This window comes from Moschus berezovskii, chromosome 26, assembly GCF_049115385.1.
Source record: "Moschus berezovskii isolate FMDL1 chromosome 26, NW_MosBer_1.0, whole genome shotgun sequence".
NCBI classification, from domain to species: Eukaryota; Metazoa; Chordata; class Mammalia; order Artiodactyla; family Moschidae; genus Moschus; species Moschus berezovskii.
The window spans coordinates 43605495-43626283 of NC_142485.1; the positions used below are offsets into that span (position 1 = coordinate 43605495).

The 20789-nt window shown below is 52.8% G+C and overlaps 1 protein-coding gene across 9 annotated transcripts in view; it reads right to left on the reverse strand.

Annotated features, from left to right (window-relative positions):
* ARHGEF10 (Rho guanine nucleotide exchange factor 10) overlaps nt 1-20789 on the reverse strand; it is a 62961-nt gene that overhangs the window by 19446 nt on the left and 22726 nt on the right. For 4 of the 9 annotated variants that reach the window (XM_088832759.1, XM_088832758.1, XM_088832756.1 and 1 more), the window contains 11 exons: nt 19304-19467; nt 16937-17053; nt 14331-14445; nt 13284-13390; nt 9836-9913; nt 9451-9630; nt 8661-8777; nt 7445-7537; nt 6578-6748; nt 4712-4857; nt 4333-4508 (listed from right to left, as the gene is read on the reverse strand). In XM_088832759.1, coding sequence (XP_088688885.1) covers nt 4333-4508; nt 4712-4857; nt 6578-6748; nt 7445-7537; nt 8661-8777; nt 9451-9630; nt 9836-9913; nt 13284-13390; nt 14331-14445; nt 16937-17053; nt 19304-19467 — 1464 coding nt within the window. The remainder of the gene's footprint in view (nt 1-4332; nt 4509-4711; nt 4858-6577; nt 6749-7444; nt 7538-8660; nt 8778-9450; nt 9631-9835; nt 9914-13283; nt 13391-14330; nt 14446-16936; nt 17054-19303; nt 19468-20789) is intronic. The other 5 variants (XM_088832760.1, XM_088832757.1, XM_088832762.1 and 2 more) reach the window with 3 other exon arrangements.

The following is a 20789-nucleotide window of genomic DNA, read 5'->3' on the forward strand; positions in this document are numbered from 1 at the left end:
TTGAGGAAGGAGACTCAAGAACAGAGTCTAGCTCACCCAAAATTTTTTAAAGATGAATGTTTCTAGATAAGGAGATGCTTTTCTGTTTCTGACCTTTCATTCTGAAGTAATCTGAGACTTTCCAGAAAAGCTCCAATAGCACAAAGTTCCCTGCACCTGGTGCTGGATGGTGACAGGTCAGAACCACAGAAGCATCCTCGCAAAGCAGGAAATCATGTGGATGCAGCAACACTGACCAGCGTGGCCCCACCCAGACCTCACAGCTCCTGGGAAGCAGATGGCTTCTCCCCAAGCCCGTCTCCATGGAAACTGAGAGAGACTTGAAATCTCAGGGTTGGAAAGGCAAGAGGAGTCCGTGGGGCCAAGAACACAGTAACTGTGCCCAGACACCCCCACGGTCGTGGGCCAGGGGCCCCAGACGTGGCCGGCGGCAGCTCTGTGCCCAAGGGCCCTGCATCACCCGAGGTACCCAGCACACACCGGGTGCCGGGGGTCTCTAGGACCAGGGCTCTCCAGGAGAGGGGAACCAGGTGACAAGGAGGCTGCAGACAGACGCCAGCAGGGACGGCAAGGGTGCCCCCGGCTCCTGACAGGCACGTCACCCCGATCCACCGCAGGTCTCCCTGGTCTGTACCCACTCCCAGATAGGGAGGCGCCCCAAGTGGCTGCCGATGCCCCGCACAGCCCCTCTGCCCAGAGTCACGGCCATGCCCGAGCACGCGTCTTCCCTTGGAACAGAGGCCCAGCCGTGCCTCTGGTTTTCACTGCCAATCGTGAGCATTAAGTAACTACACAGAAATCAATGGGAGTGATTTTCCCAAAATGACATGCATCAGAATTTGCATGACTGCCCCCGCCTCCTGAAAGGCTTCAGGACCCTGTCCTTGGGACAGGCCGGCGGCCGCGTGGCAACGCCTTCCCCATCTTGTGCACGTGCCTCTGAGGGTCTGACAGCTCACCCCTGCCCCGAAGGCCCCCCAAGTGCCCATGCTGTGGACACAGCCCCGGAACACCCACCATGGTGCCCACCTAGCACAATTTCTTGCAAACTGAGGGTGGTCTAGGAGCCACTTGTGGAAACTGAACTGAGGTTATGAGAATCCTAAATGAAGAATCCACAGTGTCACCTTATTTTTGCCATAAGGGAACTTTATTTCCTCATAAACCCACCTCCTGAGATCGCATGGAGCAGAGTTAAACTAAGACATGGTGGGCACAGAATTTTGCAAAATAAGTTCCTGAACTTAAACCAACTGAGGGCCTCTGGCTTGTAAGGCTCCACACCTAGTGGAAAGCTTGAGGCCTCATGTGGCACCCCCACAAGGACAGGCAGGGCACAGGGCAGAGGCGCCTTCCAGCCCAGCTCTGCAGGGCCCTCCTCCCATAGCTGTGGCTGCCAGGCAGGGAGGCCCATGCTGTCCCCACCGCTGAACAGCAGGCCCAGCCTGCAGCGCTAAACTTCAGAAAGTCATTCAAACAGCAAAACAGTCATGTGAACATTGGGGAGCAGGGTTTCTAACTCAGCTTCTCAAAATAACTTGGGATGAGAAGCGCGGAAGAATCAGGAGAGACAGAGCGGCGAGGGCGCTGCAGCTGTTCTGTGAAAACTCCGGCACGACCGAGGGAGGCCAGCCAGCGAGCGGCTCACAGACAGGAGGCCCAGCTGCCCAGACCCACCGGAGGAACCCCAGGGCTCAGCCTGGCGCTGGGGGTCAAAGGGAAGACCCCGTCCACGTGGGCAGCTCACCGTCTGCCCCACAGGACCGGCCCTCTCTCCAGGGTGAACCTGGATGAATCCCTCATCACTGCTGCCGTGGGACGAGCATCTGGGCCATTTTCAGCGTCTCTGTAAGTGCCGGACAGCATCAGGCTCTGTCCCAGAGCTGGAAAAAGCCCCAGAGGGCCCTGACCTGAGTTCCGTCTGCGCACACTTACAGAATGAGCAGACTTGAGTTCTAACCGAGAAGGCCTTTTAAAGACCATTTACTCCCCTACTCACCTTTCACAGCTCAGAGCTAAAAATGAGACCCACTCCACAGCTGGGGAAACCACAGAGGTTCCCACACTAATCCCAAGTGAACATCCGGGCCCACCATGCTGACCGCGTCTGTGTACAGAGGACCCCAGGTCAGCAGGGCCCCCCACTCCAAGTTTGGCACCCAGCACACCCTGGCCCCCACTGTCTGTTCACCGTGCACTTAAAATGGTGAACTGTACTGTGTGAGAGTACCATAATTTTAAAAATTAATAAATGCTTAAAACAGTAGCACATCTAACACAGAACCGAGACTATTAAATGGGTGGCGGCTCTGCAAAGCGCCCGTCCCTGGGACACCTGGGGAAAGACCACACCCGCCCCCTACCTGGAGTCTCCCCAGCTGGAAACCTGCAGTCAGAGGCCCGCTGTCACCACCCGTGCATGACACGGACCCGTTGAGGACATGGAGGTTAACTCTTTCTCCCTGAGAGGCCGGCATTCCCTCAGCATCAACAGTCAGGGTCACTCTGCTCTCCTCTGTTCCAGAAGGAGATATTTTACTACCTTATCAGCAATGATCGTGTTTTCCTTCTCCGACCTTAGGCTTTGTTCTCCAGCGTCCAACCATGTGTGCAATTGAAACCATAAGAGGAAGAGGCCCACTGGATGGGGATGGATTGAGAGGCCCATCTCCATAGCAACTTCTCGGTCCCGGGGTCTATCTGGGGGCCACTCAGTGGTCTCGGTCCTATTTAAAGACTTGGCAGTACTGCCGGTTGTAAGGCCAGAGCTGGGCAGCCGGACAACCCTAAATTCAGAATGAAAGAAAAGGTGCTCTCTGCAAAGTGACACGCTGTCTCCTGATGGACAGTGAGAACTGTGCATGCGACTTGCTGCGGCAGGTGGGAAGTTGCTGGTATCACCGAGGCCTCAAGTGCAGCAGTGAACCTAGCCTGGGTTTTTTCTTGTGCGTAAAACTTTAAAAATCAAGTCACCCTGCATTTTGCTTTTTAACCTGCTGACTTGACTCCTGTTCTAAGCTGGCTCAACATGAACCATAAATTAGAAAATGAACAAGAGAACACAGTGTTCCCAGGAAAACAGCATCTATTTCGTGATCGAAGGCACCCCTGGAGATCTAACACAATGAGGTGATCGTGATCACAAATACATCTTGGGCTTGCTTCCATGGTAATAGGCACAGAAACATTATTTTTGTTCACAAAACAAAGATGTAATAGGATCTTCTATCCTTCCAAGTCATTTAACTGAATTTTTAAGAACTTTCACATCTTCATGTTGCTCTTATTAAGTAAAAATATTAGCAATACAGTCATTTTGGAGACTATTTCTCCCTCCCTCCCCCCTACTCCTCAGCTGGTCCCTCCTTAGGAAAACCTGTGATAAAGTCTGGTATTCTGGTTATTACTTGAGATGGTACGTACATTGTTTAAGCAGCAGCATGAGTTTTCATCATCAATTCAGGAGTCTAAGAGCACATGCTCACGCAGCTGACGCGTGACTGTTAGCATCAGGCGAAGAAGAGCAAGCAGTGAACAGACCCCACGTTAGCAGGGACCCAGCAGTCACTGTTTCCTGTCCCCCTAGACCCAAGTGAATAAGCGTGCTCCCTCAGAAAAGCTACACCTTTCAAATGCTGCCTCCTTTTGAACATGTCAGAAGCAAAACAGCCTAAAACCTTACCAAATACAGTTACATATAACATTATAACATTAAGTATAAGGCTCATTTTATCTATAAAACAATTTATGGGACGTCCCCCTTCACTGTACTTTAAGTACTCCACAATCCAGGGGCTGAGGCCAGTGAGTGAGTATAATTTAGCTGGGTTTTAACCTGGACTAAAGAAAAGAGCAGAAGATGAAAGTAATGACCACAACTAAGACACCAAGGTCGAATTCTAGGGTCCACAGACCCTTTCCTAACAGTCAGCGTATGCAGGGCTGCGGAGCACTGCCCAGTGCCGGACCCTTCCCCAAGTCCTCTGTGAGGGGCACAGGTAGGCATGATCCCCATGGAGACAGAAAGACACGGGGCAGAGAGCTGAGCCCACAGCCCAGCCCACGCCCACTGGGACTCTCTCTGCAGCCACACGACACCCTCTGCAGAGAGCAGCGCCCCATCCTGGCTTCTGGGGGTGGGGGGTGGGGGCCACAGTTCCAGATGGGGATCAGAAAGACTGATGACATCCCAAGGGCAGGCCCCCACTCCCAACCCCAAATGGGGACCACTCAGATGAGCCGCTGTCTGGCATGTGTCCACGCTCCCCACACGTCCCCCGTAAGGACCGCGCCACCCGCGCCTCCTGCCTCAGCCCCAGAAGCATCACTCACGGGGCTTGGCGCCCGGCGCCAGCAAGCTCTCGGGCGAAGGGCCTGCAGGACAGCGGCCGCCCTCTGACGCTCCCTCGCCGCCACCATACTCAACCACCTCCGCCTGCCCAAGCGGGACGCTCCACTTTAGCAGGTATCTCTGGCCCGACGTCACTGCGCCGCTGTCGTGGGAGGCGCTGCGAGAAGCAGGAGCCCTGGTGTCAGCGACAACCACGGGGACGTGTCTCCAGGCTTCTCTTCCAGGGAGATGCCACGGAGACCCCCCGACATGCTCACCAGCTGAGCTCTGTACACAGTGTCCACGGGAAGGGGACATGTCGCCACCCGCTCCACCCGTGACCACAGAGCTTGCGCGGGCTGACGCCGGCCACCCACTCACCGGGCGCTGACCGTGGCGCACATGAGCACGTCGTTCAGCATGAAGAGCCGGCGCTCCTTGGTTTTCATGATCTCCCCCCGGTCGTTGTAGACGGTCTCTATCACGTCGTCAGAGCGGATGAGGTAGCGACTGCCGCTGCTTAGAAGCTAGGTATTCAAAGTCCATCAAGGGAAAAAAAAAGATGAGAAAGAAGCCTCATGACAGACGAGTAGACAGCGTCCAAGTTTTAAAAATTTTCTTTTCTTTACAGAGAAACCCTGTGTTCCCAACCACACTTCGTGCATGTACAGCATAGAGCTCAGACAGTGGCTCTTTTAAAAAACATTTTTCTTTTCCCTTAAAACCATGCTATTCTCTTTTTTAACTAATTTATTTAGTGTTTGGCTGCACCCTGCGGCATGTGGGATCTTCTCTCCCTGACCAGGGACTGAACCCACACCACCCACAGAGGAAGGCGGAATCTCAACCACTGGACCACCAGAGAAGTCTTGCAGTTTTTTAAAATGAATCTAAACAGTGGCAGGAATCTAACTTCCTTCCTCGAGCACAGCTTCTCCAGCTAAGACATGCTGACTCAGCCACAGAAGGCACGCTTGTTTTCCCGTGTCACTCAGTGCAACCCTTCTCTTTCAACGACTCCTCAGAACACACACTCCAGTCTTCAGGGACGGCCTCCCCCACCTTTCCTTTACTCAGGTCACCGTCTCGACCTGGAAAGTCTGTGGGATCTTTATTCTCTGCTTTTACTTCTCCCAAAGGATATCGTAGTGACGTAACATCCTGACTGCTCGTGGTTGGCCATGTTTTACTTGTCTGAGCCAAAAAACACACTCTTGGTTTCCAAAGGAAAGGTGCTTCATATTCACAGGTAAAATGACTTAACTCATGCAGTAGGCAGACTTATTTTACTGGTTTAGCCTGGTAGGAAACCAGGAATCCCTGGGCCAGACACCTACCCTGGCTGCCCGACCTCACGGGGACAAAGCTGAATGTCACTGACCCACCCATCAGTGATACAGCCCTCAGAGCACACCGGCTGCCCTGGGTTCTCACACATTCAGGTGCCACGGGGAAGCAGGACTTTAAACAACAAGAGCCCTGCTGAGAACATCTGTGAACGATACTTTGTGCTTATAAAAATTCCTATACAAACCCTTTGGAGAGTCAGGGAAAACCTGAGCTTAAAATGTACGACTATAAAGTGCTTGCAGTTAAATTATTAGGTGTCAGTACATAGTAGGAAAGGACCCCTGCTGACAGAAACAAAGGTGACTTTAGCAACAGAGACTATTACACATAATTCTTCAACATGGCTCGTATCCAGTAACTGCTTCCTGTGAACAAGCGCTTCAAATAAAAATGGCACAGCCTACGTGAAACCGGATTATCGTGGCAGGAACATGGCCTTGTAAACATGAAGCTGAGACACAGCTCTGCAGAGGAGCCACCTTTACACTGTGTTCTGCGTCCCTTCTTCATGACATATATAGCTTGGTCCCGCATGGATGGGGCAGGGAAGACTGCGTGTGACTGCCTATGCTTCTGTGAACATCCATGCTTCAAGCAGGACTAAGAGGGAACGCTGCATTTTGAAAGTAAAATTCAGCTAGAAGAGCGACTCTTCACCCTCCCTGGGCCCTGGGTTCATGTGAGGACCTGGTCAGCCTAGGAGCCGCTTTCCAGGAAAAGTGCTCAGACCAGGCGGGCTTTGTGTGCACTTTCCAGGGTCTGCGACTCAGAGGCTCTCTGTGGACTCTGGTCAGCGGCTCTGGGCCCAGAGACTCGCAGCCAAAGTCCCGGGGGATTAGCAATAAGTGGCTCCGGTAGCACAAGCGGAAACAGCCTACAGAGCGGGAAAGTGTCCACCTTGTTCAGGTAGCGCTCGTTGATGGCTTTTGCTATCTGTTTGATTTCACAGCGCTGGTCGGCATCTCTCTTCCTCTCGTTCAGCTTCTCCGCTAGTGTCTCGAGCTCCGTCAGCGCCATCTGGAGGGGCAGCCGGTCGGGGTGTCCCCGGGGCGTGTTCTTCAGCATGTCCTTCAGGAGACACAAGGCAGGGGGAAGCTGACACGTGAGGCCGGGTTGGGGGCAGATGGCCACCAGGCACACCCGCCCCCTCATCGCACGGTTCCAGCATGGGCGTGGGAGAGGAGGGTTCTGGCACCGCTGCTTCTGGGGAATAAAATAAGCCCTGGGAAAGGACAACCAACTCAGTGAATCATGCTTTGGCTGAACATTCGAAGCTCCTTTTGCAAACACAAAATTGACTTATTAAACGGGGGTGGGAAGGGAAACAAGACCGCGTTTCCAGGGAAGGACCCCATGGCTGGCTCACCGGGACCTCAGAAACTTCTGCCCTGGTAACAGTCAGGCTGCAGGTCTCAGCGAGAGCATGACAAGGGGATCCACAGACACTCGGGATCTCCTTCCTAGTCGTGTGTCCTAGTGATGGCTTTGAGTGTCATCTGCCCGGGGGGGCACAGGGAGGGCCCCAAGGGAGCACAGTGCGGTCACCTCCTGCACCCAGGCGCCCAGCTCCAGACTCCAAGTCAGGTTCCATGAGGGCCATCTACAAGCCGGGCGCTGTCACCTTGGAGACCTCGCAGACTGCCCTCCCTACCCCATCCCGCCCCCACCTCCAGGCCCGCCCTGACATAAGTGACCCGGGAGGATGGAGTTGGGCTGAGAGCCTGCCTTCCACACGAGGACCCGGCGGGGCGGCGGGAGCCTCACCTGGAGCAGCAGAATGAACTGCGGGAACCTCTGGATGGGCTTCGTCATCAGGCTGTGGAGTGTGACGCGGTCAGGGCTGGACTCCTGACACTGCTGCGGGGACAAGGCCTGTCACCCCGGCTCAGACCACACCACCCACCTGCCCACCTGCCCTGAAGGACGCAGCCCTGGGGAGGAACACACACCACTCGCAGCACCCACCAAGGACCTCCACAGCTTCCGGCAGCCACTCCCATGAGGGTGGGGCGTGCCCCGGGGTCAGAGGAAGGACAGACCCCGGAGCCCCTCCAGCACTGTGGGGCTCATCCTCAGGGGGTCTGCTCCCTGCCCACCCTGGAGGCCAAGGAGCCCTCCAACCAGATCCCAGAGCCTGACCCTGAGGTGACCAGCAGCAGGCATCCGGCCCCTGGGTCTGGGGTCTGGTCTCCACTTTCTGCCTCAATCCATCTGGCTACATCCTTCTAAGGATGTGCAAACAAAGGTGGTTTTCAAGAAACTACTTTACCACTAAAAATTCATCTTTATTTCTGGTACTGATCCAATACTGAGGGATTGGATTGGTGCTAAAATCATTACAATAAATAATATTATACACTTAGAGGGGAAATTTGGTAAAATTTCACTACAAAGTACTTGTCATCGAATCTGCTATCAGTTTAGTTCAGTTGCTCAAGTCGTGTCCGACTCTTTGCGACCCCATGAACCGCAGTACACCAGGCCTCCCTGTCCATCACCAACTCCCGGAGTCCACCCAAACCCATGTCCATTGAGTTGGTGATGCCAGCCAACCATCTCATCCTCTGTCGCCCTTCTCCTCCTGCATTCAATCTTTCCCAGCATCAGGGTCTTTTCCAGTCAGCTCTTCACATCAGGTGGCCAAAAGGATGTTGCTGCTGCTGCTGCTGCTAAGTCACTTCAGTCATGTCCGACTCTGTGTGACCCCATAGACGGAAGCCCACCAGGCTCCCCCGTCCCTGGGATTCTCCAGGCAAGAATACTGGAGTGGGTTGCCATTTCCTTCTCCAATGTGTAAAAGTGAAAAGTGAAAGCGAAGTCGCTCAGTCGTGTTTGACCCCCACGACCCCACGGACTGCAGCCTACCAGGGTCCTCCATCCATGGGATTTTCTAGGCAATAGTACTGGAGTGGCTTGCCATTGCCTTCTCCGAAAAGGATGTTAAAAAACGCAAAAGAAAAAAAAAATTTTAAGTGTTTACCTTTAAAAATTCAAGGAAAGCAGGTTTTGTAGCACACGTTTTCTTAAGGATTGCCACAGCTGTGCTGAAATTATTCACATATTCACTATAAGCATCCAGCACCATGGATTTAGAAAACTGTAATACAAGAGAAAATCGAGAAATGAAAATAATGTAGGGCTCACTGCCTCCTTGCCAAGCTTAGGATGAAAGACCGAAACCTGCACTAACAACTACCTCTCAGTCACCGTGCTCTTTTTCACGGAATAACCTTCATTATGACTAAGTGTGATTTGTTTTTTTCTTTAAGCAGACTTGTTAGGAGCCTGTGGCTCTTATTCTGCTGACCCCAGCGCACTTCAGTGCTTCCTAGCTCAAAGCCGTGGCAGTTTGGCTGTCAGTTAAGAACGTTCCTGATATGGTCATACAAAGATGACAAGTACAGACGTCCTCCTTTAAGCTGCTGCTGACCAGCACTTTGTGGACAGCAGGCCGGGCGCCTCAGTGTGCAGATGCCCTGGGTTCCTGGCCTGACCGTCCCATGGAGATGACACTGTGTGGTCTGAGACACATCGGGGCACCGGAGCCTCTGAATGTTTCCACACCCTTCCCCAGGGGCACACACGTGTGCAGAGCCTCCTGACCGCAGACCGGCCTCCACAGGAGGTCTGCAGTGCCCGTCCAGGGTCAGCCAGGGTCAGCCGGACTTGGGCCGACAGGAGACCCACCCTGAGGCATCCAAGGAAGAAGGGAGGGGGCCCTGGAGCCCAAGGGAGCCCTGCAGACCCTCCGCGTGCACCAGCCCCGTTACCGAGGCCACGAAGACATCTCCGATCATCTCCACCGAGTCCCACTCAGCCACGCGGCCGGCCAGTGCGATCTGGAGCAGGCAATGGCACTGCAGGACCTCCTTGACCCGGAAGAAGACGGTCCTCAGCTTCCTCTCGCTCAGCACCTTGGGCTCCATCTCCCACAGTGGCTTCTCATATTGCTGAGGCAGAGACCAACAAGCACAGCCCAGGCTTTTCTCATGTTCAACAAGAAACACAGAGAAGCTCGCCCTTATAATTACATGTGTGTCCAAATAAACCGCATGACTCTTGATGTCAATGCATAGACACAATTCTCAGAGTCTTTTAAGAACTTGGCAAATTTGAGTATTTTATAATTCATAAAAGACATAAAAGATTGGGTACCTCCAATATCCTCTTAAGAGCATCCACGTAGTTTTTCTCGCTGTCGACAATCGAGCCCAGAATGTACCTTCTTACGACCTGTTGGGAGTTTGAAAACACAATAGTTAATAACAAACTGCCTCAGAAAATACAGCAAACAGATTTAACTTCTGTTGAGGTTTATTGATAAAGTTTCTCCGTGTTCAAAACAGTACATAAGTGAAACCTCCCAAGGCCTTAAAATATATTACGTTAACAATCTACCATAATGGGCATAAGACATACTTCCCCATCACTACAATTCTGTTGTTTTTTAGAAACAACAAATTATAAACTACAACTCGAGCAACACAGCAAAATTATGGTATTAATAACAATTTTATTCACTCATACAACAAGAATGAACTGACTGTGTTCTGCATGCCCAGCATGGAGTTACATGGGGTTAATGTATACTTCGTGTACACATTAAGTTCAGACAAAAAAACTTTCCAGTTTTCCCCCAAAGAATGGTATTAGCAACACTTATCTAAAATCATTATTCCAAAGTTCTTTTTAAAAGCCCTTGGAAGGTAGAGGTATACATCTGTTTTGTTCTGAGGCCATTCAAAGCCTCCAAGGCTAGAAGCACAGCGAGTGAATCACCAAGGTCGTTTCAGGAGCAGTCCCCACCCGCTCAGATCTGAGACGCCTGCACTTGAAGTAGTGACATCACTTTGGGGTTTGTTCCCACGGCCCGAGGGCACCCAAGCACAAGCTTCTGGCCCCAAGGTGCCTGTTGGAGACCAAGGACGACACTTGGCACTTCTGTCCAGCTGACGCACAGTTTGGAAAGTTGGTTTTGCCAGTAAACGGGATGTTATGTTATGATATGTTAGTCACTCAGTCGTGCCCAACTCTTTGTGACCCCATGGACTGCAGCCCACCAGGCACCTCTGTCCATGAGATTTTCCAGGCAAGGATACTGGAGTGGGTTGCCATTTCCTTCTCCACAGTAAACGGGAAGTAGAGCATAAAAAGCGCAGCAAGGTTGCTCTTTCCCGCCCCAAGCTGCGCAGTGGGAAGGCGCGTCCCAGGAACCGCGGCGCCACCTGGTGGCAGGAGCCGCCCCTGGCTGAGTCAGCGTGACTCCTTTTCTCACAAGAGGGGCTGCTCCTTCACGAGATGGAGGCAAAAATCAACCCTGAGGGACACCTGAGGAACAAAGTGACGTGTTTAAAGGGCGGATGCTTCAAAGCACACACAGATGTGTCTACGAGCCCACAGAGCCCTCGCTCTGGAACCACCCCCAAACTATAGAGGGTCAGATTCAGAGCCCCAGACACTGTCTCAAGTCTGCAGTCAAAATATCTGGGAATTTGGGGGGCTCTAACGAGCTGATCGCCGAAGAATTGATGCTTTTGAACTGTGGTGCTGGAGAAGACTCTTGAGAGTCCCTTGGACTGCAAGGAGATCCAACCAGTTCATTCTAAAGGAAATCAATCCTGGGTGTTCATTGGAAGGACTGATGCTAAAGCTGAAACTCCAACACTGTGGCCACCTCATGCGACGAGTTGACTCACTGGAAAAGAGTCTGATGCTAGGAGGGATTGGGGGTGGGAGGAGACGGGGACGACAGAGAATGAGATGGCTGGATGGCATCACCGACTCGATGGACATGAGTTTGAGTGAACTCCGGGAGCTGGTGATGGACAGGGAGGCCTGGCGTGCTGTGATTCATGGGGTCGCAAAGAGTCGGACACAACTGAGCGACTGAACTGAACACTGCAGATGATGCTTGCAGCCATGAAATTAAAAGACACTCCTTGGAAGAAAAGTTATGACCAACCTAGACGCATATTGAAAAGCAGAGATATTACTTTGTCAACAAAGGTCTGTATAGTCAACGCTATGGTTTTTCCTGTGGTCATGTATGAATGTGAGAGTTGGGACTATAAAGAAAGCTGAGCAGAGAAGAATTGATACTTTTGAACTGTGGTATTGAGAAGATTCTTGAGAGTCCCTTGGACTGCAAGGAGATCCAACCAGTCCACCCTAAAGGAAATCTGTCTTGGGTGTTCATTGGAAGAACTGATGTTGAAGCTGAAACTCCCAATACTTTGGCCACCTGATGCTGACTCACTGGAAAAGACCCTGATGCTGGGAAACACTGAAGGCGGGGGGAGAAGGGGACGACAGAGATGAGATGGTTGGATGGCATCATCGATTCAATGGACATGGGTTTGGGTGGACTCCGGGAGTTGGTGATGGACAGGGAGGCCTGGCATACTGCTGTTCATGGGGTCGCAAAGAGTCGGACACGACTGAGCAACTGAACTGTACTGAACCCAGGTATTAAATACTCTGCTTAAGTCCTGAGATGATTCTGATGTATCAGGCAGGTCAAAGGGCCTGGAATTGGAATCAAAACAACTGGAAAATAAAACCCCAAACCTGCCCTGACTGCAGTGCCCCCGTAGGTTAGGACACCCCTTAGTCAGCCCTGGCATGTGGACAGCACGCCTGGGGCGGTCCCCAGACTTCAGGCTTCCCAAGATCCATGCACGACTGAGGGGCAGTTGTCCCCGGGCGGCGCGCACGGCCTCCTCGCGCACTGACGCACGCCCTCCTCGCTCACGCCCTCCTCGCGCACGGCCTCCTCGTGCACTGACGCACGCCCTACTCGCGCACGCTCTCCTCGGGCACGGCCTCCTCGCGCACTGACGCACGCCCTCCTCACGCACTGACGCACGCCCTCCTCGCGCATGCCCTCCTCGGCACAAGCCCGCTCGCCTCGGCCCCGGCCCCGCCCCCGCCCTGACGGTCGCTGACGGTCTCCTCGCGGCAGCTCGCCATCTTTCCTGTCGGACTCTGAACTGACCCCGGAGGGTTTTCATGGTCTGCACGCCATACGCGTACGTGCGTGTCATGTATACCATGCGTGCATCTACATCGACCATCACCTACCTGCGCACGTACGTCTGTCCAGCTTTGTCATCTACCTACGTCGTCGGTCGTCTCTCCCAGCGTCCATGAACTGCATCATGCTGCCCACGTGGGAAGGCTCAAATCACATCCCCCCTGGACCAGCAACCCTTTCCCCGAAGGCCCCCGGCTCAGGGGTATGCCCTAGCCCCTCAGGACTCCCTCGCCTTACACCCATAGTCAAATGGAAACCACTGAATTTTTTCCCCTCTGCTACCTATGTTCAGAGATTAAGAAATTCGTTTACATTTGGCTAAATTCATGAGTTACTGGAAATCTGTATTCTAACCTCACCATTGCACAGACGCTTCACACACTCACATCTGGCCCCTTGGCCGTCAACGTGAACAAGCATAAGTGAGTCTCACAAAGAAGCAGACCTTCCTCGCGTGCTCACAATCACACAGCGGGGACACCTAACATATTTAAGGACAGCGAGGCCCGAGGCCAGGCGGACGGAGAGGTCAGCGCAGCCCTGCCGTGTCAGCCCCGCCCGACGCCCTACCTGCTGCTGAGACAAGCCTTCCGGCATCGGGGTGAGGATGGCTTCGGGGTGCTTGCAGTCCACGTCGATGAACACGTTCTGCTCCTCTTCAAGACAGGATCTGTGATCTTAAAGGAAGACAGAGCGTGCTAGTCTGGTGTTGAAATGGGGCGTTCATAACACTGTAGGGCAGTAAAGCTTTCGTCAGAGCGGCGCCCTTGGCAGACACCTCAGCCCCAAGCGTCCTTCCCACCCAGAGATGAGTCAAGTGAAGCTTTAACAAACCCAGAAAATAGCCCCTCCCACAAGGGGAACACAGGGTTTGTCGATATTTGAAGTTTTTGATACTTGAAATCTAACTTCAAAAAGGCAGAGGTGTCATTTGAATACCTAGATGGCAGAGTAGAAACGCATATTTCAGTTTCTGAATCTATAACATAACCAAAATCAGAAGCAAATAAAGGCAGTTCTGAGTTACTCAGAACCAAGATTCCACAGTCAGATAAAAATGAAGGGAGACTCAATAACCTCCTGACTTTCTGCCTTTCTCATTAGAACTCTGAAAAAGTACAACTCCCCCCAAATCAAAAATTTTAAACCAAAACTAAATTCATTTCTAAGAACTTAGATGCAGCTAAGTAATCTAAAGAATCCACAGAATGGCTAGAAACCAAAGCATGGGAATTTTTAGGTAATAGATTATCGAATTCAAAGGTACATAAGCCCAATTGCAACAGAAAACTGTCAGAAAAACTTTAAAAACCAGCACACAGGATACTGATCCGAGCCTTTCTGCTCCGCCACAGTCTGGAATGGGCAGGAAATGCGCTCAGGGGCCCCAGCACAGTGAACACATCCCTGCGATCACGTTCTATGATGAATGACCATGCTGAGAACCCAGGGGCTCCAGAAGCAACAGCGAGAGACCCCCATCACCCAACTGCTGGGAGGAGCCAGTTGGGGGGGTGGCGAAATCTACCACCTGGGAGAATGCCCCCACTTCCTTCCACAGGGAGAGAGTTCCCCCACCCTGTACCCACCCAGAGGGGACCCAGCAAGGAAACGCACCTGCAGAGACGAAGGATTTGGTCCTGATGAAGGAGCGTCCCCGCTTCACAGCGGCCTTTGTCTTCTCCAGCCCGTCCTTGGTGCCCTCTCTCGCGGCCCTCACCAGTTTCTGCATCTGCAAGGAAGGGGGGCCGGGTGAGGGGGGCAGCTGGGTGAAAACTCGTTGCTCTTAATCCATTTTAAAAGAATACTGTCAAGTAGTCTGGTCTTGAAACATCTGAAATTGGCATTTTGATCTGGGAGAGCTTTCTTGGCTGTTGTGTGTAGGGGATGGGGAGGTGGTTTGGGGCAATGTTTTGGTTTCACTGGTTTAAAAGGAAAAAGAGACTTTAAAGAGCCCTTTCTTAGCATAGTTTATAAAATGTGTCCTTCTGTGTTTAAAAGTTGACCTTCATTTATTTGGAGAAGCCTGGGTGTGGAGAAACTGAGGGCACGGACGTCAGGGGGTCTGCCCAAGGTTAAAGGGCAGATCCCAGGATACAGGGGAGCCGTCAGCTGGAGACACCCCCGCCTGGCCTGGCGGCTCACAGGCTCTTCACACACCACTTCCAGGACCCACCGCACCTGCGGGAATGCCTGCTAGGGTGTGGACAGAGACACGGCCAGCCCACAGGAAGGACTGGCAGAGCCCCGCCTCTGCGGAACCTGAAGAGTCGGGAAGACCGCCGCCCACCACAGGGGAACACGCTCACCCTGGTCCCGGGGCAGGTCCTGGCATAGCGCTCAGACTGGCCACCAGTGTCCAAAGTGCCCAGCCGTGTGCCTTGCGTTCTAGCCACTTTTCTTGTCCTTGAGAAGCTAACCGTGGCGGTACTGGCCATCCAGCACCAAGTGATTGATTGTTTAGAGAAAATCCAGGTGGCCTCTTACGACACACGCCTACGATGCCTCCCTACCGGTCCTCCTGTGATCCTCCCCTGGGGGGTGGCGGGTGTTCAACACCTGCCAGCTCACCCCCTGCAGCTGCGGCCAGGGCCTCCCAGCACCAGGCCTCCAGGGCCACCGCCTGGTTGTGCATTTGTGCAAAGTGCCGCCAGCCAAGGGGCTCTTGGGGGCTGAGGCTCGGCTGACCCAGAAGTTCAGCCCAAGTGTGCATCCCAGATGCAAGAGCCATGCCCCTGCGGGTTACCCACTCGCAGGGCCGCTAGTCTGGTGCCAGACACGCATAACTGCAGCCCAAAGTGACTCTGCAATTCCCCTCTGTCCCTGCGCCTTAGCTGGCCTCCCTGAGGATGTGCACCTGGCCTCCCACCAAACTCGACGGAAACCAAGCCCAGGTCACGCTGTCTGGCCAACCCCAACCCCAGTGTCCTGTACCCCACCACCACCCACCTTTGCCAGGTCAAACACGGCCAAGCCACTTGTGCCTCCGCTCCTGCACCCCTTCAACGAAACCTGGCCGCATCTGGAGACCACCATGGACAGCAACAGGCCACCCCCTTCTCCACGGTGCCCGCACCCTGCTGGTATACCCAACTTAGCTGCCGGGCTCCTCCCCTTAACTCCTTCCCCAGTCTCCCCAGATCCTCCCTCCTCCTGTCAGACACAGCCTGCAGCCCGGCTCCGTCCACACTCCCTCCGAGTGAAGCCACACAGGGGCCGGGGTCCATGGGGAGGGAACAGCTGACCGGGGCCCCACAGCCACCAGCCACCTGCCGGGCCCCACTCGCCTGCACAGGAGGGGCGTGTGGCCGCCCTGGTCATCTCTCTCTGCCACTCACGGCACTTCCCACCGTCCTTTCCAGAGCGTGTCCATCTCTTCGCTGAGCCAGTCTCCCTCACACACCGCCCTGCGCTTCCTGGAAACCCCCACCAGCCTCCGACTATCCCCGGGGCTGCCACCTGTTTCCTGCCCAGGGACCAGCCTGATGCCAAGCCGAAGGAGATGCTATGATTCCGGGGGCTTTGCTCCGGAGTTGAAAATCGTGGCGCACAGCAGTGGCATTTACAGGGACGTTTCTGAATGAACACCTGCCTCAGGCAAGTGCCCTTCAACACCTGAACAAATGACAAACATCAGAAGGATGGCAAATCCAGTTGAAGTGAAGTTACTTGACAGTGCTCTTTTAAAAACCATCTCAGACAGCAGACACCACGACATTCAAGCCAGCAGTTCTCAGTTCTGCGGTCTCAGGAGCCCCTCACGCTTACAAAGTCACCGAGCAGCCCCGAGGGCTTCGGCTTACCTGATGCGTTTGTCTGCATTTATTGTCTAAGGAGTTGAAATTAAGAAAAAATGTTGAATATTTTTTAAATATTAATTTTATAAACAACAAAACTATTTAACTTTATCTTAGCTAGTAACATTTTATGATGAATTACTATGTTTTCCAAAACAACAAAAAAAATGCATTGGTTTGCACATGGGGGAAACCTGCCTCGAGTCTGGCATGGAGTCGGAGGATCCCGCATAACAGCGGGTGTGGGTCACAAGCCAGGAAGGACAGAGGCAAAGGATGTCCCGGAAATGACAGGAACTGTCCACTGCCTGTGTGGCCCTGGGGTTCCCTGGACCGCACCGTGAGAACCGCCGCAGCTCAGGTGTGAGCTTGCTCATTAAACAACAGTCTGCTTCTGCAGAAGCATTTCCAGCGGGAACCACACACCTTCAGTTCATGTTTGTGCTTTAGCTGCTGAATCTCTACCGCGCCCACCGTGTTTGCCATCAACTCTCTCATCTTTCTCTCATAGTGCTCCTTTAAGCGGGTTAGGTCATGGGAGAGCTACAGCACAAAGAGACACAAGCTTTTCACAACACGCTCTTCCAGCGCTTTCAGGCAGGCTTACATTGAGAGGACTTGAGCCGCGTCTGGTGGGTGATGTTCACGCACCAATGTCCTCCTGCCCCAGGCCCCCCGTCCTAGCCCTCCGGCTCTCGGGAAATAAACACACGAGTGAGTAAAACATGTCAGCAGAGGGCAGACTCCAGGTGAGCCAGGCTGGAGGCTCCTCTGTGCTGAACTACAGCAAGTAAACGCACAGGAAAATCTGGGCACGAGCATGCGTTTACATTTTAGTGGATTTTAAATGACCCAAAATGTAGAAATACATATAAAAGTATTCCTTTATGTCAGCACCAAAGTAGAAGAAACTGGAGTTCAACACTGAGAGGGGCATGGTTTGGGGACAGCCACGTAAACTTTTAAGTCTCCAGACTGACGTGACTTCCTCTGCAGCCCCCGGGGATGGGATGACGTCTTGAAACTCTGTCCGCGCATCATCACAGACGTGCAACCCAAGGCCTGTGCCTTAGTGAGCATGTCTCATGTTCCCCAGACACAGACATCTGGGCAATTTCTGATCCAATCTAACACTGTTTGGGAGATCAGTCTTCTTTGGCAGTTTTGGAAACATGACTCTTTAAACTAGGGAACTAGGGACTTGTTACAGCATCGCCTGTCCTGTTCCAGGACGCTGCCCACTGGCCCCTGTGAGGTCTGTGTGCCCACGGCCACCCAACCCACTCCGGCATGTTACTGTGGTGCATCTGGGAGCACGGGTTTGCCCAGACAGCCAGGAGGGCAGAGTCTCTGCCCAGAAATCGTGCTCACAGCTCACAGGCCATTGCTGGACCAAGCCGGTTGGCACTAACCCCCGGCCCACTGAAGACGAAATTTAGGAGTTTCTTAACCGCTCTCCAAGGCCCCCACTGGGTGTTCCATCCTGCTGAAATCAGGCCCCAGCACCATAATGAAAATCTCCATTTAAATCTGGAACGTTGGGCTCGGCTAGAACAAGACAACTGTCATCTTTGTCACCAGCTGTGATTAAAACTACAGCTTCACTTAAATTAAATTAAAACTTCACTTCCTGGTTAAGTCTCCACTGTAATAACTCTGGTGACAGACGAGAGCCAGGTTCCTGGAAAAGCTTGTTAGTGATGTTGAGTAGTTGGGGGACTTCCCTGGCCGTCCAGCAGTTAAGACAGCATGCTTCCAATGCGGGGGGCGTGGGCTTGATCCCTGGTTGGGGAATTAAACATCCCGCAAGCATGTGACCAAAAAATACGTAAGTATCACGTAGTTGGGTTGACACCAGCAGTTTGTAGAGCCTTCTTAAGTTTCAGGATGAGATTACAGAACATGTGAACCCCAGTGCCCGGCATGACCTATAAGCCACACATACATGGAGGCCATGTTAGGAACCCACCAGCTTGGTTACAAGAGCTCAGGCTGCCATGACTCATGGTGATTAATCAATTGCATTGTGAGGCATTGGCCACAGCCTCTGTCCACATGCGGCCTGCATGTCAACCTCATACAGAACACGGAGCGCCCTTGGACGTGACAGTGGATGGCCATACAAATCCCTTTTTCACCAACAGCCCAAACACCGATGACAAGAGCAGTGGGGGCGGCCAGTCACCACTGGCCACCGGACCCTGCAGTGAGCAGTGCTCCAGTCCCCACCTACACCCGCTGGCCCTGGCATCTGCCCGGAATCCACTCCTTCAACCCCGACCCTGGTCTCAGGACTGTCCCGCTGAGGGAGGAGAGTGCCCAGCGGGGTGGGGCCTTTGTCCTGTAACATTCTCTGTAACACCTTCTATTTTTACCTCTTCCTGTTTGTGCTCAGAACGCCGAGGACCACAACATCCCATAAAGGACAGCGGGCTGCACCGTGTCCACCAGCCCAGCTCTCCACGCAGCCAGCTGGGCAGCGGCAGCACTGTGTGTACACAGCACAGATGGCCAGGGAATGCCTTCTTACTTCCTGAATACTCAGGACAGGGAGCTCGCTCAGGACCTGTTGAGGGATTCCATTTACGTAAATTTCATTTTCCCATCCTGCCAGGACTGTATGAGATAAGGGGCCTCTTCACTTTTGCTAACGTCAGGTGCTTTCCTCAAACTACACATCAACATCTTAGAAAACAATTATTTAAAGACTACGTGAACGAGGCGACCCCTTCCGGTCCCGGCCACAGGCCCATGTGAGCACGCTGTCCCCCAGCACACAGCCGGGACACCTGCCTGCTTCCTGTGGTCACCACGCAGGAAGGAGCGGGGGACCCCGCTCCTGCTCTCCGAGTCGCTCTGCTCCTCGTAGCTCTCGAACTCGCTGGAGCTCCACCCGTACTCCAGAGAGCTGTGGCCGCCTTCATCTCCGTTCTCCACGTCATCATAAATCATTTCATCTGAGTGCAAAAAGGCCAAATGAAGAATTAAAATGCAGAACTCCTGGCTACTCCATGCGTGTCTGTCGTGTGAGAGCGTCGCTGAGAGCTGGGGAAGAGACACCCAGGAAGAGCTTGGAGAAGCAGTGGTGGGGCCTCGGGGGGAGACCCTTGGCAGTGATGGGCAGGGGCAACAAAGCTCTGACAAACCCCCAACCCCATCCATATCAGAGGACCAATGGTCTATGAGAAGCCACCACAATTATACCAGAAGATTTCTTGCCCATAGAGAACTTTTGATGAAGGAAAGATATTCTTTAAATACATGGAATATAAACAGACTACACAGACTGACAGAGCACAGATAGATGATAATTAAATATGAACGAAAGTGAAGCATATTGCAAACAACTGTAAATTCTGCTTTTGTGCTAAAATTAGTCCATAAAACCTATAACCTGTTGCATGCATGCATTCAAGCTCAGTCACTTCAGTCGTGTCTGATTCTGCAACCCCATGGATTGTAGCCCACCAGGATCCTCTATCCATGGGATTTTCTAGGCAAGAATAATGGAGTTGGTAGCCATGCCCTCCTTCAAGGGATCTTTCTGAACCAGGGATCGAACCTGGGTCTCCTGCTTTGCAGGCAGATTCTTTACCGCTGAACAACTGGGGAAGCCCATAAACTGTTACTGCATTTAAATGTCTTTATCACATCAGTCATTTCAGAATTAATGATGAGCACATCTGTTCACGCCTCCAGACTGTGACAAAGGCGCTGCCTGCACAGGGGGCACCTGGCCTAACAGAACGGCCAACACCTTCAGCAGGGGCACTGCTGGCCCACCTGCCCCTGACGTTTGGTTTTTGAGACCCCAGATCATCCTGTCTGTGCCAGGAAAGGCCTGCCAGGGAGGATCAATTACCCCAAAATGCATTTCAAACCTGGCTTTACAGAAACCGGCCTTTAGTCCCCATGTTGCTTGTAGCAGGTACTTGAATAACTACCCAGGAGCACACTTACTCTAAAGGCCCAGTAGGTTGTTTATAAAGAGGCTGGAAGGTCTCCTATCCTGCCAGGTCTCGGGAGGAGGCCTCTATTAGCTGAGGCTGTAGCAGCTCTAGGGACCTGATTGCCTCCAGAACACTTTGGGGATGAATAAATGAGTCCATGCTTTTAAATAGGAAGTTTGCTATCAATTTTAAGAATGTGTTCTCTATGAGGCTGGGAAGGTTCTGTCAGGGGGTTTTAACACCAGAAGACCACTGCATAGCAGCAACAGCCTTCTAAGTATATGATTTCTGTCATTCACCTGGTCCCCTGGGAAATGACACTGAACCAG